Consider the following 26,593-nt stretch of genomic DNA (forward strand, 5'->3'; position numbering starts at 1 on the left):
TGTGCTTTGTAGCATTAACGTGTTCTAGGTATCTTGTGAGAAAGCTACGGCCAGTTTGGCCAACATACGAGCATTTACATTCTACACATGTTAATCTATAGATGCCAGAACTTAGATAAGGGTTATTGTTAGAATTTATACTATTATGGTTGAAAAAATGTTTCTGTTTGTATTTTGTAACTTTTTAACTAATGAAGATATTTTAAATGTGACAACATTATAATGTATTGAACAGGTGGATTCATAATAAACGTTGTTATTGTATACATACCACATAGTCGAGCAGCTCTCCTTCTTACTCTCAGTTCTTCCTAGCCCAAACTTAGCAACATTTTTGTAACACTAATCTTTTGTCGGAAATCACCCAGAACAAATCGAGCTGCTTTTCTTTGGATTTTTTCCAGTTCTTGAATCAGGTAATCCTGGTGAGGGTCCCATACGCTGGAACCATACTCTAGTTAGGGTCTTACCAGAGACTTATATGCCCCTCCTTTACATCCTTACTACAACCTCTAAACACCCTCATAACCATGTGCAGAGATCGGTACCCTTTACTTACAATCCCATTTATGTGATTACCCCAATGAAGATCTTTCCTTATATTAACACAGAGATACTTACAACTATCCCCAAAAGGAACTTTCACCCCATCAACGCAGTAATTAAAACTGAGATGACTTTTCCTATTTATGAAACTCACAACCTGACTTTTAACCCCGTTTATCAACATACCATTGCCTGCTGTCCATCTCACAACATTTTTGAGGTCACGCTGCAGTTGTTCAGAATGTTGTAACTTATTTATTACTCTATAGAGAATAACATCATCCGCAAAAAGCCTTACCTCCAATTCCATTACTTTACTCATATCATTTATATATATAAGAAAACATAAAGGTCCAATAATACTGCCTTGAGGAATTCCCCTCTTAATTTTTACAGGGTCAGATAAAGCTTCACCTATTCTAATTCTCTAAAATCTATTTTCTAGAAATATAGCAACCCATTCAGTCACTCTTTTGTCTAGTCCAATTGCACTCATTTTTGCCAGTAGTCTTCCATGATCCACCCTATCACATGCTTTGGACAGGTCAATCACGATACAGTCCATTTGACCTCCTGAATCCAAGATATCTGCCATATCTTGCTGGAATCCTACAAGTTGAGCTTCAGTGGAATAACCTTTCCTAAAACTGACCTGCCTTCTATCGAACCAGTTATTAATTTCACAAACATGTCTAATATAATCAGAAAGAATGTCTTCCCAAAGCTTACATACAATGCATGTCAAACTTACTGGCCTGTAATTTTCAGCTTTATGTCTATCACCCTTTCCTTTATACACAGGGGCTACTATAGCATGTCTCCATTCATCTGGTATAGCTCCTCCAACCAAACAATAATCAAATAAGTACTTCAGATATGGTACTATATCCCAACCCACAGTCTTTAGTATATCCCCAGAAATCTTATTAATTCCAGCCCCTCTTCTAGTTTTCAACTTTTGTATCTTATTCTAAATGTCATTGTTATCACATGTAAATTTTAATACTTCTTTAGCGTTAGTCTTCTCCTCTATCTCGACATTATCCTTGTAACCAACAATCTTTAGATACTGCTGATTGAATACTTCTGCCTTTTGAAGATCCTCACATACATATGCCCATTGTTCATTAATTATTCCTGGAATGTCTTTCTTGGAACCTATTTCTGCCTTAAAATACCTATACATACGCTTCCATTTTTCACTAAAATTTGAATGACTGCCAATTATGCTTGCTGTCATGTTATCCTTAGCTACCTTCTTTGCTAGATTCAATTTTCTAGTAAGTTCCTTCAGTTTCTCCTTACTTCCACAGCTATTCCTAACGCTATTTCTTTCCAGTCTGCACCTCCTTCTTAGTCTCTGCATTTCTCAATTATAGTAAGGTGGGTCTTTACCATTCCTTACCTCCCTTAGAGGTACAAACCTGTTTTCGCATTCCTCAACAATTTCTTTAAACACATCCCAGAGTCTGTTTACATTTTTATTTACCGTTTTCCACTGATCATAGTTTTTGAAACTGCCTCATGCCTGCTTTATCAGCCATATGGTACTGCCTAATAGCCCTACTTTTAGGACCTTCCTTTCTATCACATTTATTTTTAACTACGACAAAAACTGCTTCATGATCACTAATACCATCTATTACTTCAGTTTCTCTATAGAGCTCATCTGGTTTTATCAGCACCACAAACAGGATATTTTTCCCTCTGGTTGGTTCCATCACTTCCTGAATCAGCTCTCCTTCCCATATTAAGTTATTTGCCATTTGTTGGTCATGCTTCCTGTCGTTCGCATTTCCTTCCCAATTGACATCTGGTAAATTCAGGTCTCCTGCTACAATCACATATCTTTCCTTGTCGTTTCCTACATAGCTGATTATCTTATCAAATAATTCTGAATCCGTGTCAATGCTACCCTTTCCTGGTCTGTACACTCCAAATATATCACGCTACCTATTATCTTTAGAAATGAGCCTTACACCTAGAATTTCATGTGTCTCATCTTTAACTTTTCCATAGTTTACAGATACTTCTTTCACCAGAATTAATACTCCCCCTCCCACCATTCCTATCCTATCTCTATGATACACACTCCAGTGCTGTGAGAAAATTTCTGTATCCATTATATCATTTCTCAGCCATGATTCAACTCCTACTACAATATCTGGTAAACATATATCTATTAAATTAATCAATTCTATTCCTTTCTTTACAATACTTCTACAGTTCAACACTAACAAATTTATGTCATCCCTACTTGATTTCCAGTTATATGTTCCCTTATATCACTGCTCCCTAGGCCACCCCGTTTCACTGAATATATGGCCCTATTACCCATCCAAAAAATTTCCTAACTTATACGTACCATTGCGGTTTAAGTGAAGGCCATCTGAGCGCATGTCCCTATCTCTTACTCACCCATTAGGATCTGAAAATTTCACTCCCAGTTTCCCACATACCTGCTCCTTAGTTTTATTTAAATCCCCAATCACCCTCCAGTCAGTATCCCTCCTACACCATATTCCACTAATAACAATCTCTGCTTTCTTAAACTTCACCCGTGCTGGATTTACCAGATCCACACATCTCCAACTATGTTGGTACTTATATCAGCTTGCCTTACGTTGTTGGTACCAACGTGAAACACTACCAACTTCTCCTTCCCCTCCTCCCTCTCTTCTACTTTCCTCAACATCTGCTCAACTTAATTCCTGCCATATCTACTGCTACACTGCCTGGAGCAGTAAGAAGTAGTCGAGCACAGCCATATCTACTGCTACACTGCCTGGAGATGTAGGAAATAGTCGAGCCATGTCACATCTAAAGTTACACTGCATGGAGCAGTAACGAGTAGTCGAGCGAAGCCTTATCCACTGCTACACAAACTGGAACCGTAACAAGCTGACGAGCCATGCAATATCTACTGCTATACTGACTGGAGCAGTAAGAAGTAGATGAGCCATGCCATATTTACTGCTACACTGCCTTGAGCAGTAAGAAATATTCGAGCCATGCCATATCTACTGCTGACCTGCCTGGAGCCATAAGAAGTAGTCGAGTCATGCCATATCTACTGCTACACTGCATAGAGCAGTAAGAATAGTCGAGTCATGCAATATCTACTGCTACACAGCCTGGAGCCGTAAGAAGTAGACAAGCCATGTCATATCTACAGCTACACTGCAAGGAGCAGTAACGATTAGTCGAGCCATGCCGTATCCACTGCTACACAACGTGGAGCCGTAAGAAGTATTCGAGCCGTGCCATATCTACTTCTACACTGCCTGGAGCTGTAAGAAGTAATCGAGCCATATTATTTCCACTGATAAACTGCATGGAGCAGTACAGAGTAGTCGAGCCATGACGTATCCACTGCTACAAATCCTGGAGCCGTAAGAAGTAGCCGAGCCATGCAATATGTTCTGCTATACTGCCTGGAGCAGAAAGAAGTACTCGAGCCATGCCATATCTACTGGTACACTGCCTAGAGCAGGAAGAAGTAGTCGAGCCATGCCATATCAACTGCTACAAAGCATGGAGCAGTAAGAAATAGTCGAGCCATACCTAATCTACTGCTACACTGCCTTGTGCAGTAAGAAGTAGTCGAGCCATGCCATATCTACTTCTACAGTGCTTGGTGCAGTATGAAGTACTCGAGCCATGCCATATCTACTGCTACAATGCTTTGAGCCGTAAGAAGTAGTCAAATCGTGTCATATCTACTGCTACACTGCCTGGAGCAGTACGAAGTAGCCGAGCCATGCCATATCTACTGATATACTGCTTGGAGACGTAAATTAGTCGAGCCATGCCTTATCTACTGCTACACATTATGGTGACGTAGGAAGTAGTCGGGCCATGCCATGTCTACTGCTACAGTGCCTGGAGCAGTAAGAAGTAGTCGACAAATGCCATATTTAGTGCTACAGTGCCTGGAGCAGTAAGGAGTATTCGAGCCATGCCATATCTAATCCTACACAGCACGGAGCAGTAAGAATAGTCCAAACTGACGATATGTACTGCAACACTGCCTGAAGCAGTAAGAAGTAGTCGAGCCATGCCTTATCTACTGCTACACATTATGGTGACGTAGGAAGTAGTCGGGCCATGCCATGTCTACTGCTACAGTGCCTGAAGCAGTAAGAAGTAAGATGTACAATATTATAGGGCAGGATCCACCTTTCAATACTCCGTAATAAGATGGTAAAAAGTAGTTACAACCTGTTTATTGGGACCGGTTTCAACACATTTCAAGTGTCATCATCAGCCAATTAGCGAAGATCTTAAAACAACTAGCACATTGAATACAGGCAAAAAATTAACATTGTATCATAACGTAGCAATTCAGTAAATGTTCAAAACACAATAATCACAGTCAAGAGAGTAAACAGAACATCACTATCTTGCGCCGCAAACAAATATAGCTGAAGTTCATAAGCAGGTCAAGTATGCACTATTTGTGATGTTCTGTTTACTCTCTTGACTGTGATTATTGTGTTTTGAACATTTACTGAATTGCTACGTTATGATACAATGTTAATTTTTTGCCTGTATTCAATGTGCTAGTTGTTTTAAGATCTTCGCTAATTGGCTGATGATGACACTTGAAATGTGTTGAAACCGGTCCCAATAAACAGGTTGTAACTCCTTTTTACCATCTTATTACGGAGTATTGAAAGGTGGATCCTGCCCTATAATATTGTACATCTTATTTCTCTATTCAATACGGAACAATAATGAAGTTTTTAACTTTAAACAGTAAGAAGTAGTCGAGCCATGCCATATCTAATCCTACACAGCACGGAGCGGTAAGAATAGTCCAAACTGACGATATGTACTGCAACACTGCCTGAAGCAGTAAGAAGTAGTCGAGCCATGCCATATCTACTGCTACACAACCTCGAAGTGTGGGAAGTAGAAGAGCCGTGCCATAAATACTGCTACATTGCACGGAGCCCTAAGAAGTAGTCTAGCCATGCCATATCTACTTTTACACAGCCTGGAGCAGTAAGAAGTAGTCCAGCAGAGCCATATCTACTGCTACACTGCCAGGAGCCGTTAGATGTAATCAAGCCGTGTCATATCAACTGCTTCACCCTGTGGAGCAGTAACTAGTAGTCGAACCATGCCATATCTACTGCTACAATCCCTGGAGCCGTAAGAAGTAGTCGAGCCATACCACGTCTTCTGCTACTATGCATGGAGACGTATGAAGTAGCCGAACAATGCCATATCTACTGCTACACTGCCTGGAGCAGTACGAAATACTCAAACCATGCCATATGAACTGATACATAGCCCGGAGCAGTAAGAACTAGTCGAGCCATGCCATACACACTGCTACAATGCATGGAGCCGTAGAAAGTAGCCGAACTTTGTCATATCTACTGCTGCGTTGCATGGAGCAGTAAGAACTAGTCAAGCCAAGCTGTATCTACTGCTACATTGCCTGGAGCAGTAAGAACTAGTCGAGCCATGCCTTATCTACTGCTACACAGCCTGGAGCTGTAGGAACTAGTCGAGCCATGCCATATCTACTGCTACACAGCCTGGAGCAGTAAGTAATAGTCAAGCCATGCCATACCTACTGCTACAATGCCTGGAACCGTAGGAAGTAATCGAGCCATGTCATATCTACTGCTAGACTGCATGGAGCTGTACCGAATAGTCGAGCCATGCCATATTCACTGTTACACTGCCTGGAGCTGTAAGAAGTAGCTGAACCATGCCATATCTACTGCTACACAGTGGAGCAGTAGGAAGTAGCCAAGCCAAATCATATCTAAAACTACACAGCCTGGAGGAGTAGGAATTAGACGAGCCAGGCCATGTTTAAAACTACACAGCCTGGAGGAGTAGGAAATATATGAGCCATGCCATGTCTTCTGCTACACAGCCTGGAGCAGTAAGAACTAGTCGAGCCATGCCATACCTACTGCTACAACGCATGGAGCCGTAGGAATTAGTCGAGCCATGCCATACTTACTGCTACACTGCCTGGAGCCATAGGAAGTAGCCGATCCATGCCACATGTACTGCTACACAACCTGGAGCCGTAGGATGTAGCCGAGCCATACCATATCTACTGCTACAATGCATGGAGCAGTAAGAACTAGTCGAGCCATGGCATACCTACTGCTACAGTGCCTGGAGCCGTAAGAAGTAATCGAGTCATATCATAACAACTGATAAACTGCATGGAGCAGTACCGAGTAGTCGAGCCATGACGTAACCACTGCTACAAACCCTGGGGCCATAAAATGTAGCCTAGCCACGCCATATCAACTGCTACAAAGCATGGAGCAGTAGGAAAGAGTCGAGCCATGCCATTTCTACTGCTACACTGCCTTGAGCAGGAAGAAGTAGTCAAGCCATGCCAAATCTACTGCTACACTGTCTATAGCAGTAAGAAGTAGTCGAGCAGTGTCATACCTACTGCTACACTGCATGGTTCTGTAAGAAGTACACTGCATGGAGCAGTACCGAGTAGTCGAGCCATGCCATACTCACTGTTACACTTTCTGGAGCCGTAAGAAGTAGCCGAGCCATTCCATATCTACTGCTACACTGTAGAGCAGTAGGAAGTAGCCGAGCCATGCCATACTCACTGTTACACTTTCTGGAGCTGTAAAAGTAGCCAAGCCATTCCATATCTACTGCTACACTGTAGAGCAGTAGGAAGTATCCGAGCCATGCCATATCTAAAGCTACACAGCCTGGAGGATTAGGAATTAGACGAGCCATGTCATGTCTCCTGCTACAATGCATGGAGCCTAGGAAGTATTCGAGCCATGTCATATCTACTACTACAGTGCACGGAGCAGTAAGAAGTAGTCGTGCCATGCCTTATCTACTGTTACACTGCATGGAGCAGTAGGAAGTAGCCGAGCCATGCCATATCTACTGCTACACTGCATGGAGCAGTAGGAAGTAGCCGAACCATGCCATATCTACTGCTACACTGCATGGAGCAGTACCGAGTAGTCGAGCCATGCCATACTCACTGTTACACAGCCTGGAGCAGTATGAAGTAGTTGAGCCTTGCCATACTCACTGTTACACAACCTGGAGCAGTAGGAAGTAGTCGAGCAATGCCATACTCACTGTTACACAACCTGGAGCAGTAGGAAGTAGTCGAGCAATGCCATACTCACTGTTACACAACCTGGAGCAGTAGGAAGTAGTCGAGCAATGCCATACTCACTGTTACACAGCCTGGAGCAGTATGAAGTAGTCGAGCCTTGCCATACTCACTGTTACACAACCTGGAGCAGTAGTAAGTAGTCGAGCAATGCCATACTCACTGTTACACAACCTGGAGCAGTAGGAAGTAGTCGAGCAATACCATATCTACTGCTACACTGCATGGAGCAGTACCGAGTAGTCGAGCCATGCCATATCTACTGCTACACTACATGGAGCAGTACCGAGTAGTCGAGCCATGCCATACTCACTGTTACACAGCCTGGAGCAGTATGAAGTAGTCGAGCCTTGCCATACTCACTGTTACACAACCTGGAGCAGTATGAAGTAGTCGAGCAATGCCATACTCACTGTTACACAACCTGGAGCAGTAGGAAGTAGTCGAGCAATGCCATACTCACTGTTACACTGCATGGAGCAGTAGGAAGTAGTCGAGCAACGTCATATCTACTGCTACACTGCATGGAGCAGTAGGAAGTAGTCGAGCAATGACATATCTACTGCTACACTGCATGGAGCAGTACCGAGTAGTCGAGCCATGCCATATCTACTGCTACACTGCATGGAGCAGTACCGAGTAGTCGAGCCATGCCATACTCACTGTTACACAGCCTGGAGCAGTATGAAGTAGTCGAGCCTTGCCATACTCACTGTTACACAACCTGGAGCAGTATGAAGTAGTCGAGCAATGCCATACTCACTGTTACACAACCTGGAGCAGTAGGAAGTAGTCGAGCAATGCCATATCTACTGCTACACTGCATGGAGCAGTAGGAAGTAGTCGAGCAATGCCATATCTACTGCTACAGTGCCTGGAGCAGTAAGAACTAGACGAGTCATGTCATATCCACTGCTACACTGCGTGGAGACGGAAGAAGTAGTCCAGCCATGCCATGTCTACCGCTACACTGCATGGAGCCGTAAGAATTAGTTGAGTCTTGCCATATCTACTGCTACAGTTCCTGTAGACTTATGAAGTAGGCGAGCGATGCCATATCTACTGCTACACTGCCTGGAGCAGTAAGACGTAGTCGAGTCATGCCATATCTACTGCTACAGTGCCTGGAGCTGTAAGAAGTAGTCAAATCATGCCATATCTACTGCTACAGTGCCTGGAGCAGTAAGAACTAGACGAGCGATGTCATATCCACTGCTACACTGCGTGGAGACAGAAGAAGTAGTCCAGCCATGCCATGTCTACCGCTACACTGCATGGAGCCGTAAGAAGTAGTCGAGCCATGCCATATCTACCCTACACTGCTGGAGCTGTAAGAAGTAGTCCAGCCACGCCATATCAACTGCTACAGTGCCTGGAGCCATAAGAAGTAGTCCAGCCATGCCATATCTCAGGGGCGATTTCTCCGAGCATGCTACGCTTGCTGCGCAACCGCAATATTTTTCTAAAGTAGGCGAGTTAAAAAAATTACAATATGTACCGTATCTGTAATAGATCTGCATTATACAAATCGCATGTTGCATTTATCTTGGCGAGTCTAGCGAGGCTTGCTCGTATCTTGGGAGCTTCAGCGGAGCTGTCGACACAGCGAGAAATGTATACGCGCGCAGGTTTCTTCTCTCCAAGGCCGGTTGCAAGCTGTGAGATTTGTAATGTGTAGTTGGAAGCTCTGGTCTGAGAGCTACAGATCTAGTGTGTTATGTTTATGTCAGTGAGTAGTGTACTGTAAGTTCCTGATCATCTATTCTGAATGTTTTGACGTGCTGCAATGGGTTCCGAACCGTGTATTATTGGCAGCTTGTTATCAAATCTATTTTCTCGGAGGACTATCCAAGAGAAAACTGACATTATTAAGAATGGTAGGCCCTGTCCGGCGCTGCCAGATTTAAAGACACAGCACAGGGAGAAAAACAGAGAATATGTACGTTCGTTCTCTGTATCTCAGCTATGTTGTCGATGGAAAAAGGATTGCTTGCAAAAATTAGATTACAGTCCTCTTTCTATGATGAAGTTATGGATGGTTTTGTAAAGAGAAGCCGCAGAGTAGAGTTTGTTTTCAAGTAGGAAGATCTGATAAATAGTTGCAGTTTTTCTGTGTACGTAGTTTGACGTTTACTTCTTTGAATTATATAATCACTGGCTTGTCATGATTTGTTAATAATTATAAAATTTGTCTGATTGTTATTCTTTTGGCCATTCTTGAATGTGTGACGTAACCAGTTTGAATGCATGATTAAAATGTTCGTGTGATTTAGCGATTTTTGGGTTTATAAATTTTATTCATTCAGAACTATGTATGTCTCACCCCACCAACTTTCACGAATGGAAGAGCAAGCCTGACTTTCATGACCAGCATTCGCCCCTGCCATATCTACTACTACACTGCCTGGAGCCGTATGAAGTAGTCCAGCCATGCCATGTCAACTGCTGCACTGCCTGTAGCAGTAAGATTATTCCAGCCATGCCACATCAAGTGCTACACTGCCTGGAGCCGTAAGAAGTAATCCAGCCATGCCATGTCTACTGCTACACTGCCTGGAGCCGAAAGAAGTAGTCTAGCCATGCCATATCTACCGCTACACTGCACGGAGCTGTAAGAAGTAGTCCAGCCATGCCATATCAACTGCTACCATGCCTGGAGCCGTAATAATGTGTCGGGCCATGCCATATCCACTGCTACAGTGCCTGGCGCCGTAAGAAGGTGTCGAGCCATGCCGTATGTACCCTACACTGCTGGAGCCATAAGAAGTAGTCCAGCCATGCCATATCTACTGCTACATTGCATGGAGCCATAAGAAATAGTCCAGCTATGCCATATCAACTGCTACAGTGCTTTTGAGTCGTAAGAAGTAGTCGAACCATGCTATATTAACTGTTATGCTGTCTGGAGCCATAGGAAGTAATCCAGCCATGAAATATCTTCTGCTACTCTGCCTGGAGCCGTGAGAAGTAGTCCAGCCATGCCATATTTACTGCTACTGTGGCTGGAGCCGTATCAGTTAGCCGAGCCAGGAAATATCTTCTGTTATACTTCCTCGATCCGTATGAAGTAATCCAGCCAGGCCATATCTGCTGCTACACTTCGTCGGTCCATAAAAATTAGTCCTACCGACCTCGTGCTAAGTGCGGCCAGTATCCAGTATTCGGGAGATAGTAGTTTCTAACCCCACTGTCGGCAGCCCTGAAGATGGTTTTCCGTGGTTTCCCATTTTCACACCAGGCAAATGCTGGGGCTGTACTTTAATTAAGGCCACGGCCACTTCCTTCCCTGTCCCATCGTCGTCATAAGACCTATCGGTGTCGGTGCGACGTAAATCAACTAGCAAAAAAAAAAAAAAAGAAAAAAAGTCCATCCAATCCATCTTTACTGCTGCACTACCTGGAAACGCACCTACTTCTACGGTACTGTATTTGGCTGTTGATGTTCTCCAGTCCATACTTCTTACTTGTGGTCAGCTCATTCGTCGTGAACTTAACATTTTTGCTGCCACATGGAGCAACCGAACGCCAATTCTTGTATAATATATAAGGGTTAATTCGTAGACATATTTACGTGGAAGAGGCCTTTGTTTACCTGGGAACTTCGGTTACTAAAGCTGGACACGGAAACACCAGAATCCTCCTTTAATAAATGAATGTCTTGTCGGAACTATTGTCCCTTTTTACAGTAGGGAAATGATATCCAGAGTGACCGAAATTCCTTCAATTTTAGCACACAGGAACAATAGCCCTGTTTTAAATGGACCTGCCATTTTCAAAGTCATATAAAAACGAACTAACAGCATTGTTACCCGTAAGTTGCCACTATATGGTACGGCAAAAAGTCCAATAAAGCAGCAATAATCGTTGTGTGGTGTGGTATTTGTGACGTGGGTGTGAGTAAACACAAGTGTGAGGAGGAGGCGCTCCACACTCACCTTGGCATTACAGTGGATTGTGAACTAAATGTAGGCTATAAATTTCTACATCTAAGGTTTTCGAACTTCATTACAGGTTGAAATGCGAAGATCCGCATCAACGGAGAAGCAATGGGAAGTAGAATTGACTGCCCACCAAGATAGAAGATCATGTGATGTTAAAATTGTCGACGTTGTTTCGAAACCAGTCCACGGTAAGTCATTCACACTCGGTATTCCTTAACTGAACGAAGTAGGACCGCAGTGCGTGTGAGCGGTATCTCGCCGTGTGCATGGGCTCGACATTCGATATTGTAGACTGGACTACATGTTCTGATATACTTGAGAGGGTTTCCATGAATTACAGGGAGAGGAGAGTAACAGAAACTCCAGTAGGAGAAGCGAGCGAGGCCTCTCCAGTAGTCATTGTTGTGAGGGAATCCTGGAATGTAGTAGATAAGATCAGAAAATGTACTCATTACAGTAGTTGAGGAATTTGGGTCGCTAGGAACTAACATAACCAATGGCAGAAGAAACTAGCAGGCCATATATCGAAGAACAGCATTTGCTAAATGAAGCCTTCTTGTAAACGAACGTTCTACTCACCATAAATATACAATTCAGTGGAAGTATTTGTCTGGAACGTGAGGCAGCATGAGACAGAGACATGCTTATCACGGAAAGAGAACAGAGGCCTTTGGTATGTGGTGTTATACAAGAAGTATTGGAATCGCGTGTCGTTGCCTCGAGGTTGTGCAGTTCTTTCCAGCAGCACTGCCAATGGAGGCGAGCGTATACCTACAGTCCTGCCCACATTAAATTTCTGAAAGTCGTGGGAAAAAGGCGTGGGCCCACTTGCATTGCGCTAACCGTTACAGTATGGAGCTTAAGGTGAGATTGGACGATCAGACACAAACGAAGAGCAGGTGACAGGAGGGAGATGTGGGATAAGTATGAGAAACACTTCAGGATTTTGAGGGAGAACACGAACAATGTACAGGGTGCGGTGGGAGGGGAAGTTCCGAAAGACTAAGGGGTCAAGTTAAGGGGAGTTTTCACGAGGGTATACGCTTCGAAAACACAGAGGGAAATAGGGAGAAATGAATGTGTTACAGGAAGGTGGGAGGGAGGAGAAATGTGGAGTAGAGGATAGGAGGAGGAAGTGGGATGTGCAAACATCAGGAAAGAGCAGGGGAGGGGATCTAATGAGGTGGATGGGTCATTGCGTGGAGGAAAGGGAACCAATACGTTAAGACAGAAGTTGAGCAAAGAGGACGGTAAGGATCATGTGGTAGTTTTCCATGTACGGCAAGCAGAAACAACTACCAACATAGTGTGGGATCTCGTCATGCAGTTGAATGAAGAGGAGAGTATTATCGTTGGGATACTTTCTAGGAGGGATACTCAGTGCTGGGGTACTAAGGAGTAGGTACGTGCGAGACTTTTAGTGCGTGTGTATGTATAAGTTAGGAGTGTGTTCAGAAGAGATATTGAGCGGACTAGAGTACAGGGACGTGGGGGTTGTAAGGAAAAGAGTATAATGAAGTAATTCAGTAGATATAAATTTGCCACCTGTTATATGAAGAGTTTAATCCTGGCTTAGAAGTGACAAAATGATGCGGGCATTTCTTTCGGAACTGGAGTGTTTACGGTAGAGATAGGAGGTGTTTATACGGATGAAAGGAGAATCGGTTAGCTGTTAAAAAGTTAAAGATGACAAGCATGAAATTCAAGAGATGATATTTTTGGGGTGTACAGACGTGGGTAGGTTGATGCAGACGCGGAAAAAATTGTTGAGGTAATCAGTGATGTAGGTAACGTCACAGAAAATAATGTGATTGTAGTGATTGTTGCAAACTGTTACCTCGGAAGGTGATGCGAATGGCAGCAATTTAAATTAATCTGGGAGAATGAAGTGGATCAGAAAGTGACGGAATCGAGTAGATGAAGGAATATTATTGATGTGATGGTGGTAACCCAGATGTGTATTTCAAGAAAATATGACGAAAGACGGTATATATGATGAAGAAACTCTTTTAGCCGTAGCTAGGAATAAATATGATAAAAGCAAGGTTATAAATGTCAAACAGTATATTGATCGATATTAATGCATAGGGTGAATTCTATAGACTGGATTGTAAGTATGGTAAAGGTTCATATGGTTTTAGGGCATTAAGGTGGTGTTTTAAGAGGAAGTAGATCCTCTGTTTACAGAGATAAGAAAGAAGAGAACGAGTGTTGACCAAGAGAGGTCGGATGGTAACCCGTTCATTTGCTTGTTAGAAATGCATGGGATACCTTGTGTGTATTCTACTGTCCCCTCGACCACGGGTCTCAGATTTGGTTAGTATGTAGATTAACTGGAAGAGTAATTGACAGAGAGAGGTGTACCTCCGTTGGTCTCTTGGCCTAAGGAGTGATTCAATTTTATGTCCGTTGTGGCTCTTACCTTTCTTTCGCCTGTAGTTTCGATTTTCTGCTGTTTTTTGTTTGTGGTTAAAAGCGAGTGAGGAAGGAGATCCTCTACCCAAAACTCTGAGCTGAGACCACTCTACCGGAATCAAACGTTTGGAATACGATTTATGATTTCCTTTCCCTTTAAGCTCTCTCTGACTTTCATACAACGAGGATGATTTTAATACGGTACTCACAACATTTTAAGTTACTTTGAAGGACGGAAATTTAAGAAAGTTTCCTGATTTTCACATTCTGAGTCTCCCTAAGAAACACGTGGTGCTGGGAGAGCTCACTGCTCGGTGAATGCTGGGATGGTACCTATTTGTCAGTGTTCCCTCTCCAAGCGACAGCTCATACGTTGTTGGGCTCACTACTGCAGGAGAGGAGGAGCAGGCCACATGTTGCTAGCTGTGTTCCAAACAGAATGATACACACGTGACTCTCCGGGAGTTTCGAGTAAACACTTCGAATACACGTCACCACCTGCGAACCAGCTGTTTAAAATGTGCATATCCTATTAGTTACAGCTATTTCCTCAGCTCAGAACTCGTAAAATTATGGTCCCCCTTTTGTTTCAAGTCAGACCGAATATAAAATATTCGACATTACTGATGTACCCGTGCTTCGCTAGGGCTTCTACATTGCATACGAAATTCTAGGTTAGGTAGTGTCACATTATGAGCAAGATTGTATTAAATTGCATAGCTCTTAACGTTACCCTAGAAACGCGATGGGGAAGTCAGCAAACGTCTTTTCTCTTTTGTAGACTGGATTAGGGAATTTTCCTTGTAATGGTAGGCCCGCTTGCCTACCATGAGTCACAATCAGGTTGGGGAATATTCGTTATAATGGCAGGCACTCATCTCCACCTGCCTTTTTATGTCCTAAGAAAGACTGCCTTAGTGGTTTTCCCAACTGAAATTAACATAGGTCATTACAATTACAACAGTAGGAATGGCACGGTTAAAAGCAAAATTCATATGAAATACTCGATCAAATGAAAAACCACACATTTTCTCACTTTTAACGAACCATACTACGCTACCGATCTAAGAGTCCAAAGTTCCAGAGCTGGAATGCCCAGGGCGCAGACAGCCGTGATCTGAGAACACTCATTGTCTTTTTTCAGCGTGAGTGGGCGTCGATTAGTGGAGAGTCCCCGGGCAAAAACTATGCCATTTTACTAATATATTTCCTAGGAATACCCGATGAATCGGAAAATCTCAATTCACTACACCGGCGGCAGGAAAATCTATCTGACTTGGAGGCAAATTTTTCCTCCAAGCCAGAGGAGAAACCTCCTCTTCACTGCTAATTTGGAGGAAACTGAATGTAGAATTTAATAAAAGTGAAGAAGAAGAAGAAGAAGTTTTTCTTAAGAAACAGATTTCTGAGGGTTGAATTTAGAGTTATATAGTGAATTGTGGTACTATAATTTGGAATAGGCCTAAATTTTAATAAAATTCTATACCAGGTCATATTACCACTACTAAGTGAGCCTCTGCCTTAAGTGCGCACACTGTTCATTCAAAACAGCGCGTCAGAGTAGGGATCGAATACATGGAATACTGTGATGAACTAAAGAAGAAACTATTCTTACTCCCCAGCAGTAATCCCATCTATCGGAGATGAGTAGCAGCATCAGAGGCAAAGAACGTCATAACGAACAATGATCAATGTAATGTTGTAGGTCTTCACATTTACTTTCCTTCCGACTCTGAAATAGTCGCTACAGTTAAATGATCGGAACTTGTATTCTCTATAATTTTTGTTATGTGGTATTTTCGATAGGACCAATAACATACGTATTTACAAATTAAATTTTAGATGTCTTCTCCTAAACTGCCATTTCATCCAGGGTGAATAAATTGTTAGACTGTAGTTTCTTATTTCCCGACACTATATATCGATTTTCATTAAATTCTGTTGACCCATTTTCTCGTGGCTCGGCGTTGATATGGACTTAGCAACAAAAATACAAATTCATGAATATCTGTGTTATCATAACCGATTAAATTTGTGACACATAATTACATACATTATCATTATAGACCGTCATGCCTTTCGGCATTCAGTCTGCAAGTTTGTGTGAATTTACTAAACGTCGCCAAAATCCTCTATTTGCAAATAGTGCTGTGGCCTCATTTAGTTCTATACGTCTTATCTATAAATCGTTCCAAACTGAGTCTAACCATCGTCGTCTTTGTCTCCCTCGACACCTCTTACCCTCCGCAACTGACTCCATTATCCTCCTAGCTAACCTATCCTCCTCCATTCGCCTCACATGACCCCACCACCGAAGCCGGTTTATGCGTGCAGCTTCATCCATCGAGTTCATTCCCAAATTAGCCTTTATCTCCTCATTCCAAATACCCTCCTGCCTTTGTTCCCACCTGTTTGTACCAGCAATCATTCTCGCCACTATCATGTTTGTTACTTCTAACTTGTGAATAAGATATCCTGAGTCCACCCAGCTTTCGCTCCCGTAAAGCAAAGTTGGTCTGAAAATAGACCGATGTAAAGATAGTTTCGTCTGGGAGCTGACTTCCTTCTTACAAAATACTGTTGATCGCAACTGCGAACTCACTGCATTAGCTTTACGACACCTTGATTCAATCTCACTTACTGTATTACCATCCTGGGAGAACACACAACCTAAATAATTAAAATTATCGACCTGTTCCAGCTTTGTATCACCAATCTGACATTCAATTCTGTTTAACTTCTTGCCTACTGACATCAGTTTTGACTTTTAGAGGCTAATTACCCTACCGAACTCAATGCACCTATTTTTAAGTTCCACGATATTAGACTGCAGGCTTTCGGCACAATCTGCCGTTACGACCAAGTCGTCAACATAGGCCAGACTGCTTACTACATTTCCACCTAACTGAATCCCTCCCTGCCATTTTATACCTTTCAGCACATGATCCATGTAAACTATGAACAGCAAAGGTGAAAGATTACAGCCTTGCCTAACCCCTGTAAGTACCCTGAACCAAGAAAACATTCCACCATTAATTCTCACTGCAGCCCAATTGTCAACATAAATGTCTTTGATTGATTTTAATAAACTACCCTTAATCCCATATTCCCCGAGTATGGTGAAAATATTTTCCCTCGGTACCCTGTTATATGCTTTCTCTAGATCTACGAAACATAAACATAACTGCCCATTCATCTCATAGCATTTCTAAATTACATTTTGCATACTGAAAATCTGATTCTGACAGACCCTCTGTGGTCTGAAACCACATTGGTTTTCATGCAACTTACACTCAACGACTGATCGCACCCTCCCTTCCAAGATGCCAGTGAATAATAAATTTTCACGACCGCATTGCAATCGAAACCGACTTTCAACCTATTAGGTCGTGTTACGTACATTTAGTACGTACTGAAGTACAGAACAAAAATGGCCAACCAGACACCAGTGGGATCCGAACCCACTGAGATGGTAGTAGTACCAGACCTGTAGCTTAGATCCTTTCCAACAGAACAAAGGTGGCCTAGGCCACCATAGCTCAATTGGTAGAGTAACCGACGCGAAATCGGGAGGTTGTGGGTTCGGATCCCACAGGTGTCTGGTTGGCCATTTTTGTTCTGTACTTAACATCTCTTCAATACGTACTAAATGTACGTAACACGACCTAATAGGTTGAAAGTCGGTTTCGATTACAATGCGGTCGTGAAAATTCAATATTCATCGACTTGGCCCTCAACAGGCAACTTAAACGCACTCTACAGTGAGATGGTAGTAGTACCAGACTTGTAGCTTAGATCCTTTCCAACAGAACAAAGATGGCCAAGGCCACCATAGCTCAATTGGTAGAGCAACCGACGCGAAATCGGGAGGTTGTGGGTTCGGATCCCACTGGTGTCTGGTTGGCCATTTTTGTTCTGTACTTAACATCTCTTCAATACGTACTAAATGTACGTAACACGACCTAATAGGTTGAAAGTCGGTTTCGATGCCAGTGAATACTTTGCCTGGTATACTAATCAATGAGATACCTCGATAGTTGTTGCAATCCTTCCTGTTCCCTTGCTTATAGATAGGTGCTATTACTGCTTTTGTCCAATCTGAAGGCACCTTACCAACAGTCCACGCTAATCTTACTACTCTATGAAGCCATTTCGTCCCTGCCTTCCCACTATACTTCACCATTTCAGGTCTAATTTCATCTATTCCTGCTACTTTATGAAAATGGAGTTTATTTACCATCCTTTCCACTTCCTCAAGCGTAATTTCACCAACATCATTTTCCTCACCCCAATGAGCTTGGCTGTTCGCAACACCACTAGGATGATTTCCTTTTACATTGAGCAGATGTTCAAAATATTCCCTCCACATCTCCAATGATTCCCTGGGATATATTATGAGTTCACCTGAATTACTCAAAACACTGTTCATTTCCTTTTTCCCTCCCTTCCTAAGATTCTTTATTACTGTCCAGAAAGGTTTCCCTGCTGTTTGACCTCGCCTTTCCAGGTTCTTACCAAAATCTTCCCACGACTTCTTTTTGGATTCAACAACTATTTGTTTTGTTCTGTTTCTTTCATCTACGTACAATTCCTTGTCTGCATCAGCCCTTGTTTGGAGCCATTTCTGATAAGACTTCTTTTAACATTTACAAGCTGCTCTCACTTCATCATTCCACCAAGATGTTCGCCTTTTCCCATCTTTACACACAGTTGTTATTAGGCATTCCCTTGCTGTTTCTGCTATAGCATCCCTGTATGCCACCAATTCTCTTTCTATATCCTGAACCTGCTTACTGTCCACTGTTCGAAACTTCTCACTAAACATATCCATGTACTTCTGTCTAATTTCCTCGTCCTGGAGGTTTTCTACCCATATTCGTTAGCAGACAGATTTCACTTTCTCTACCCTAGACCCAGAGATACTTAGTTCACTACAGATCAGATAGTGGTCTGTATCATCGAAAAATCCCCGAAAACCCCGTACATTCCTAACGGACTTCCTGAATTCGAAGTCGTTTAAGGTATAGTTTATTATGGATCTGATAGCCCCTTGCTCCCATGTGTGGCGGTGAATAGCCTTATGCTTGAAGATTGTATTTGTAACTGCTAAACCCATACTAGCACAGAAGCCCAGCAAATGCTTCCCATTCCCATTAGCTTCCACAATTTCCCCACATTTACCAATCACCCTTTCGTATCCTTCAGTTCTATTCCCAAATCTCGCATTGAAATCGCCCATTAGCACTATCCTATCCTTTATGTTCACCCCGACTACGATGTCACTCAATGCTTAATAAAACTTGTCAACTTCATCCTCATCTGCACCCTCACAGGGTGAGTACACTGAGGCAATTCCCCACCTAATTCCTACAACTGCCATATGTACCCACATCATTCGCTCATTTACGTGCAAAACAGAAACTATGTTGCGTGCATTATTATTTCTGATAAACAGCCCTACCCCATAGTCTGCCCTTATCTTTTTAACACGTGTCGAGTACACTTGTTAATCTCCTATCTGTTCCTCCTTATCTCCTCTTACCCGAATATCACTTACTCCTATTACATGGCTGTTGAGAGAGCTCTTGCATTATTGTAGTGATAAAGTAGTGAAAACCTATTGAAATAGCTAAATTTTGTGTATATCTGATTCATTTAGTGCTGTTTATATAGTGGTGTTTAGTGCTTGTTGGTAGAAATTGTGAGTAGTGACATTTATTTAAATTTCGTAACAAGTAATTCAGTTGGTCTTCAGTAAATTACGTTTTCTAGGTTAAGTAGGCTAGCTAGGTGTACCTTGTTTCGATTTTAGGTTTAGGAAATACTTTAGGTAATAATATTAACTTTAAAAATATTTGTAAATATCTGTAGGTTCGTTGGTTATACTTACAAAGGTAGGTTATCATAAGGAATAGTACCGTAACTTCTGCAGCAACTTCTCCGGTATTTCGTATAGATATCCGTTCAAACTATCGCGAAGGTAATAATTTACTACATTAAAAAAAAACCACGATACGCCTGTAAACCTCCATTTAAAAAGAAGTTAAAGAGATTACACGGTAATAGTTAACAGTCGTTGTATTGTTATTGATTATTGTCGGTCCTCATATTCAAATATTGCATTGTTGGCTAAGTTGTGAACAAAGGGTGTAGTGTAGTCAAGTAAATATAAATAAAAATCAGCTGATCTTGTATTCCATTCATTGGTACTTCTAAGTAGGTAGTTAAAGTATCCGTAATTTATATTTCGCTCCCTCGATCTTTCAGTATTTATGAGCGGTTAGCTAATAATAATAAAGTTCATATATCCCAGTAATTGCAGTTCAAGTCCCTGGAGTAGTAGTAGTAGTAGTAGTAGTAGTAGTTTTGATAGAAATATTTGAGAAATTACTGTAGACAACCTCGTATTTTTCAGTAGGCCTAATTAAGGACACTTTTATTCTCCGTCCCGTGGAGTAGGGAAAAAAAATAGTAATCCACCAGCTGTAATAATCACATAACCACATTTCAGTAGAATTGTAGTGAAGATAAGGTATAATATATTAGATAGTATCTTGCCAGTTATATTCGTGTTTTTCTTCGAGTACGGCAATCTTTTCGATACTTAAGCATTTAACCAAACGCAGGGTAGTGTAGTGTAGATACATTGTAGTATAGATACAGTACATTTACAGTAGATAGTGCCGTATCTTGCTTGCTATATTCGTGTATTTTTCGTGTGTATCTATTAGACCGTAATACTAATAATAATTTGTCTAAGCATTTAGCTTCGTTGGTAATCTTTGAGTAGGCTACAGTAGTTCTTGCAAATTTCATTTCTGTTGTGCTTAGTTTAGTGACATACGGTACGGTTCCGTAATTAGGATACGTCTGAAAGTAGTTTAACATTACTGTAGTGTACTGTACAGTAGTATACGAGTAATATCCTATTAGAATTTAGTGTGATTATTTTATTATTGTAAAATATTTGTGTAGTACTGGTGTAGTAGAGGTATCCGTAGAAACTCGTACTAAAATACTGTTGTTGTAATTAGAATAGGCTTAATTGCAATTTGGAATTGTGTAGTTCTTGTGTAGGCTATTACTTTCGATATTCAGTAATAAACAGCAGTTTTTATCCTGTCAGGGGTTGTAGGATAAAAAAATAGAGCACGACTAAGTAGTATTGTAGTGTAGTCGTATATTAGTTACCTTATTGTTGTGTACTATCCCAGACAATATATCCCTCCGTTCATTTATTTTTTGCAAATAAGTTATTTTATTATTAATTTCATTTTCCCCCCCGTTAAGAATGGCTAAGGAGCGCGAGTGTAGTTTCTGTGGGTGTGGCGAGGCATTGAGGGGTATGAGGGAGGAGTTGGAAAGTTTGAGAGAGATAATTAGGATTCTCACAGAAGACAGGAAGGAAGATAGGACTCCCTCAAACAACGTACAGGTTACAGTAGGTGTACAAGAGGGAGGGGAAGGAAAGGGAGGAGTTGTAGAAGACAGGTGGTCTAATGTTCTAAGGGGAAGGAGATTGCAGGCTAAGAGCTCTATTCAGGATCAGAATTCAGGACAGGTGTCTGTGCAAAATCGGTACGAGTCACTCCAGGTAGAACAACAGAAGGAAGATGAGGGACAGGGAACTGTTGCTGAGATGTGTGGGAGTAGGAGGAAGGGAAAAGGTAGGAAAGGAAAATGTAGAGTAGATGATAGGAAAAGACAGGTGGAACAGGGTCATGGGAAGGAGAAAAGGGAGGAGGAAGTAGCTTCTGCAGTTATCAGGAAAGATAGGGCTGACCAGGAAGGGAGGGGATCAAACGAGGTGGGTAGGGTTGAGGCTCTGGTCATGGGAGATTCCATCGTTAGACACGTGGGGAAAGTGTGTGGAGGAAAAGGTACCAGGGTAGAGTGTTATCCAGGAATTAGGTTGAGGCAGATGTTGAGGAAAGTAGAAGAGAGGGAGGAGGGGAAGGAGAAGGTGGTAGTGTTTCACGTTGGTACCAACAACGTAAGGCAAGCTGATATAAGCACCAACATAGTTGGAGATGTGTGGGATCTGGTAAATGCAGCACGGGTGAAGTTTAAGAAAGCGGAGATTGTTATTAGTGGAATACTGTGTAGAAGGGATACTGACTGGAGGGTGATTGGGGATTTAAATGAGACTATGGAGTGGGTATGTGGGAAACTGGGAGTGAAATTTCTAGATCCAAATGGGTGGGTAGGAGATAGGGATCTGCGCTCAGATGGCCTTCATTTAAACCGCAGTGGTACGTATAAGTTAGGAAATTTGTTTGGAAGGGTAATAGGGAGGTACATTCAGGGAAACGGGATGGCCTAGGGAGCGGTGATAAGGGAACAGGGAACTGGAAATCAAGTAGGGATGACATAAAATTGTTAGTGTTGAACTGTAGAAGTATTGTAAGGAAAGGAATAGAATTAAGTAATTTAATAGATATATATTCACCAGATATTGTAATAGGAGTTGAATCATGGCTGAGAAATGATATAATGGATGCAGAAATTTTCTCACGGCACTGGAGTGTATATCGTAGAGATAGGATAGGAAGGGTGGGAGGCGGAGTGTTCATTCTGGTGAAAGAAGAATTTGTAAGCTACGAAAAAGTTAAAGATGAGACACATGAAATTCTAGGTGTAAGGCTCATTTCTAAAGATAATAGGCAACTTGATATATTTGGAGTGTACAGATCGGGAAAGGGTAGCACTGACGCGGATTCAGAATTATTTGATAGGATAGTCAGCTATGTGGGAAACGACATGGAAAGAAATGTGATTGTAGCGGGAGATCTGAATTTGCCAGATGTCAATTGGGAAGGAAATGCGAACGACAGAAAGCATGACCAACAAATGGCAAATAAGTTAATATGGGAAGGACAGCTGATTCAGAAAGTGATGGAACCAACCAGAGGGAAAAATATCCTGGATGTCGTGCTGATAAAACCAGATGAGCTCTATAGGGAAACTGAAGTAATAGATGGTATTAGTGATCATGAAGCTGTTTTTGTGGTAGTTAAAAATAAATGTGATAGAAAGGAAGGTCTTAAAAGTAGGACTGTTAGGCAGTACCACATGGCTGATAAAGCAGGCATGAGGCAGTTTCTAAAAAGTAGCTATGATCGGTGGAAAACGGTAAATAAAAATGTAAACAGACTCTGGGATGGGTTTAAAGAAATTGTTGAGGAATGCGAAAACAGGTTTGTACCATTAAGGGTGGTAAGGAATCGTAAAGACCCACCTTATTATAATAGAGAAATAAAGAGACTAAGAAGGAGGTGCAGACTGGAAAGAAATAGAGTTAGAAATGGCTGTGGAAGTAAGGAGAAATTGAAGGAACTTACTAGAAAATTGAATCTAGCAAAGAAGGCAGCTAAGGATAATATGATGGCAAACATAATTGGCAGTCATACGAATTTTAGTGAAAAATGGAAGGGTATGTATAAGTATTTTAAGGCAGAAACAGGTTCCAAGAAGGACATTCCAGGAATAATTAATGAACAAGGGGAGTGTGTATGTGAGGATCTTCAAAAGGCAGAAGTATTCAGTCAGCAGTATGTAAAGATTGTTGGTTACAAGGATAATGTCGAGATAGAGGAGGAGACTAAGGCCAAAGAAGTAATAAAATTTACATATGATAACAATGACATTTACAATAAGATACAAAAGTTAAAAACTAGAAAAGCGACTGGAATTGATCAGATTTCTGGGGATATACTAAAGACAATGGGTTGGGATATAGTACCATATCTGAAGTACTTATTTGATTATTGTTTGGTCGGAGGAGCTATACCAGATGAATGGAGAGTTGCTATAGTAGCCCCTGTGTATAAAGGAAAGGGTGATAGACATAAAGCTGAAAATTACAGGCCAGTAAGTTTGACATGCATTGTATGTAAGCTTTGGGAAGGCATTCTTTCTGATTATATTAGACATGTTTGTGAAATTAATAACTGGTTCGATAGAAGGCAATTTGGTTTTAGGAAAGGTTGTTCCACTGAAGCTCAACTAGTAGGATTCCAGCAAGATATAGCAGATATCTTGGATTCAGGAGGTCAAATGGACTGTATCGCGATTGACCTGTCTAAAGCATTTGATAGGGTGGATCATGGGAGACTACTGGCAAAAATGAGTGCAATTGGACTAGACAAAAGAGTGACTGAATGGGTTGCTATATTTCTAGAAAATAGATCTCAGAGAATTAGAGTAGGTGAAGCTTTATCTGACCCTGTAATAATTAAGAGGGGAATTCCTCAAGGCAGTATTATCGGACCTTTATGTTTTCTTATATATATAAATGATATGAGTATAGGAGTGGAATCGGAGGTAAGGCTTTTTGCGGATGATGTTATTCTCTATAGAGTGATAAATAAGTTACAAGATTGTGAGCAACTGCAACGTGACCTCGAAAATGTTGTGAGATGGACAGCAAGCAATGGTATGTTGATAAACGGGGTTAAAAGTCAGGTTGTGAGTTTCACAAATAGGAAAAGTCCTCTCAGTTTTAATTACTGCGTTGATGGGGTGAAAGTTCCTTTTGGGGATCACTGTAAGTATCTAGGTGTTAATATAAGGAAAGATCTTCATTGGGGTAATCACATAAATGGGATTGTAAATAAAGGGTACAGATCTCTGCACATGGTTATGAGGGTGTTTAGGGGTTGTAGTAAGGATGTAAAGGAGAGGGCATATAAGTCTCTGGTAAGACCCCAACTAGAGTATGGTTCCAGTGTATGGGACCCTCACCAGGATTACCTGATTCAAGAACTGGAAAAAATCCAAAGGAAAGCAGCTCGATTTGTTCTGGGCGATATCCGACAAAAGAGTAGCGTTACAAAAATGTTACAATGTTTGGGTTGGGAAGAATTGAGAGAAAGAAGAAGAGCTGCTCGACTAAGTGGTATGTTCCGGGCTGTCCGCGGAGAGATGGCGTGGAATGACATTAGTAGACGAATAAGTTTGAATGGCGTTTATAAAAGTAGGAAAGATCACAATATGAAGATAAAGTTGGAATTCAAGAGGACAAACTGGGGCAAATATTCATTTATAGGAAGGGGAGTTAGGGATTGGAATAACTTACCAAGGGAGATGTTCAATAAATTTCCAATTTCTTTGAAATCATTTAGGAAAAGGCTAGGAAAAAAACAAATAGGGAATCTGCCACCTGGGCGACTGCCCTAAATGCAGATCAGTATTGATTGATTGATTGATACAGATGCATCGCCTTTGCTGACTCGGACAGTTCTACTTTCTTTCTTCCAAAAGCCACATTAATATTGATAGCTCCCCATCGAATTCCATTTCGTTCACAAAGTTGTTTCCAAGGAGTTCCTCGCCTATCAAATGAGAGTAAGACTCCGTTACTCCCATAGGTTCAAGGATAGCATAAAATTTAATTCTATATTACTTTAGTTATGTAGTGTTTATTGATAGGGCCACTAATAATATCAATACTGGGGATAAAATTAGAGTCCTTACTCTAAACAACCATTTCACTCAGCGTGAATAAAATTATTTATAGCACAGATTGTAGTGGCTCATCCCCCGACTTTACGTACCGATGCTCATTAAATTCTCTTCAGCGGTTTTCTCGTGATACGTGTACATACAGGCAGAGAGCAAAAATTACGGAAACGTTATAAGTGCTTCTCCTTGTTACTGAACGATACAGAAATAACTTTTTTCAAATTCTAAGCAATGTACAGACAAAACTCTCATTTTATAAATATAGACTAGCAGAAGTACCCGTTCTTCGTACAGGTTATCAGAAGCTGGCTTTAGTTATTCATACTATCGGTGTGACTGACTTTATCAGATATTTATATCACTGGTGTATTTACTTACGTACGTAGAAATTGTTTGTCATGTTTGTAATTATGGTGTATCTTCTTCTACTTCATGGCGGCCTCTAAATATTAGTTCCTAATTAGCGTCGACCTCTAAGATCTTTTGCTACCATGTTTTCCTTTATTCCCACCTAGATATACCTGCTCCATTCACAAAGCTGCAGGTGTAGTGTAAGTATATTTCCGCTAGATAGTACCACAAATATAAACATTGAGTGTATTTGTTTGATGCGACATTTCATAACTATTACAAATGATCAAGGAAATACGCGATGCATAAAAGAAACTACTATAATTATTGATAATTATAATTCTCAGGGCTTGTCACTCATGTCGCACATCATATAATGAATCTGAGTATAAATGTTGAGAATTTTTTTCAAGTCATGGGCCACCATCTTGACAATTGTGTACAGTATATAGCAGGGCTGGCCACAACGAACCAGGGATAGGATAGGAGGCTTGCGAGCCGCATGCGGCTCTTGAGTCAGTCTTGTGCGTCTCTTGACACCAACCTTAGAGTTAAATTAAATGATATAATTAATGGAATCTAACGACATCTCGCGGCTGGCGTCAGTCAGTAGCAGTGATGTGCGGCTTAACGTTATTGGCCCTGTAGGTCAGTGGTAAGACATGGGAGGTGAAGACAGTTCTGGCGCCTTCCATTTGATAGTGCTTTGAGCGGGAGAGTGTGTCAGTGAGCCAGT

General features: G+C 41.5%; 1 protein-coding gene across 1 annotated transcript in view; it reads left to right on the plus strand.

The window, feature by feature from the left end:
• The window catches only part of LOC136884717 (C-type lectin domain family 9 member A), a 303,715-nt gene that overhangs the window by 259,294 nt on the left and 17,828 nt on the right, over nucleotides 1–26,593 (plus strand). The window contains exon 3 of the mRNA XM_068230003.1: nucleotides 11,699–11,816. Within this exon, the coding sequence (XP_068086104.1) occupies nucleotides 11,705–11,816 (112 nt within the window). The 5' untranslated portion in view covers nucleotides 11,699–11,704. The remainder of the gene's footprint in view (nucleotides 1–11,698; nucleotides 11,817–26,593) is intronic.

Source organism: Anabrus simplex, chromosome 13 (assembly GCF_040414725.1).
Source record: "Anabrus simplex isolate iqAnaSimp1 chromosome 13, ASM4041472v1, whole genome shotgun sequence".
NCBI lineage: Eukaryota > Metazoa > Arthropoda > Insecta > Orthoptera > Tettigoniidae > Anabrus > Anabrus simplex.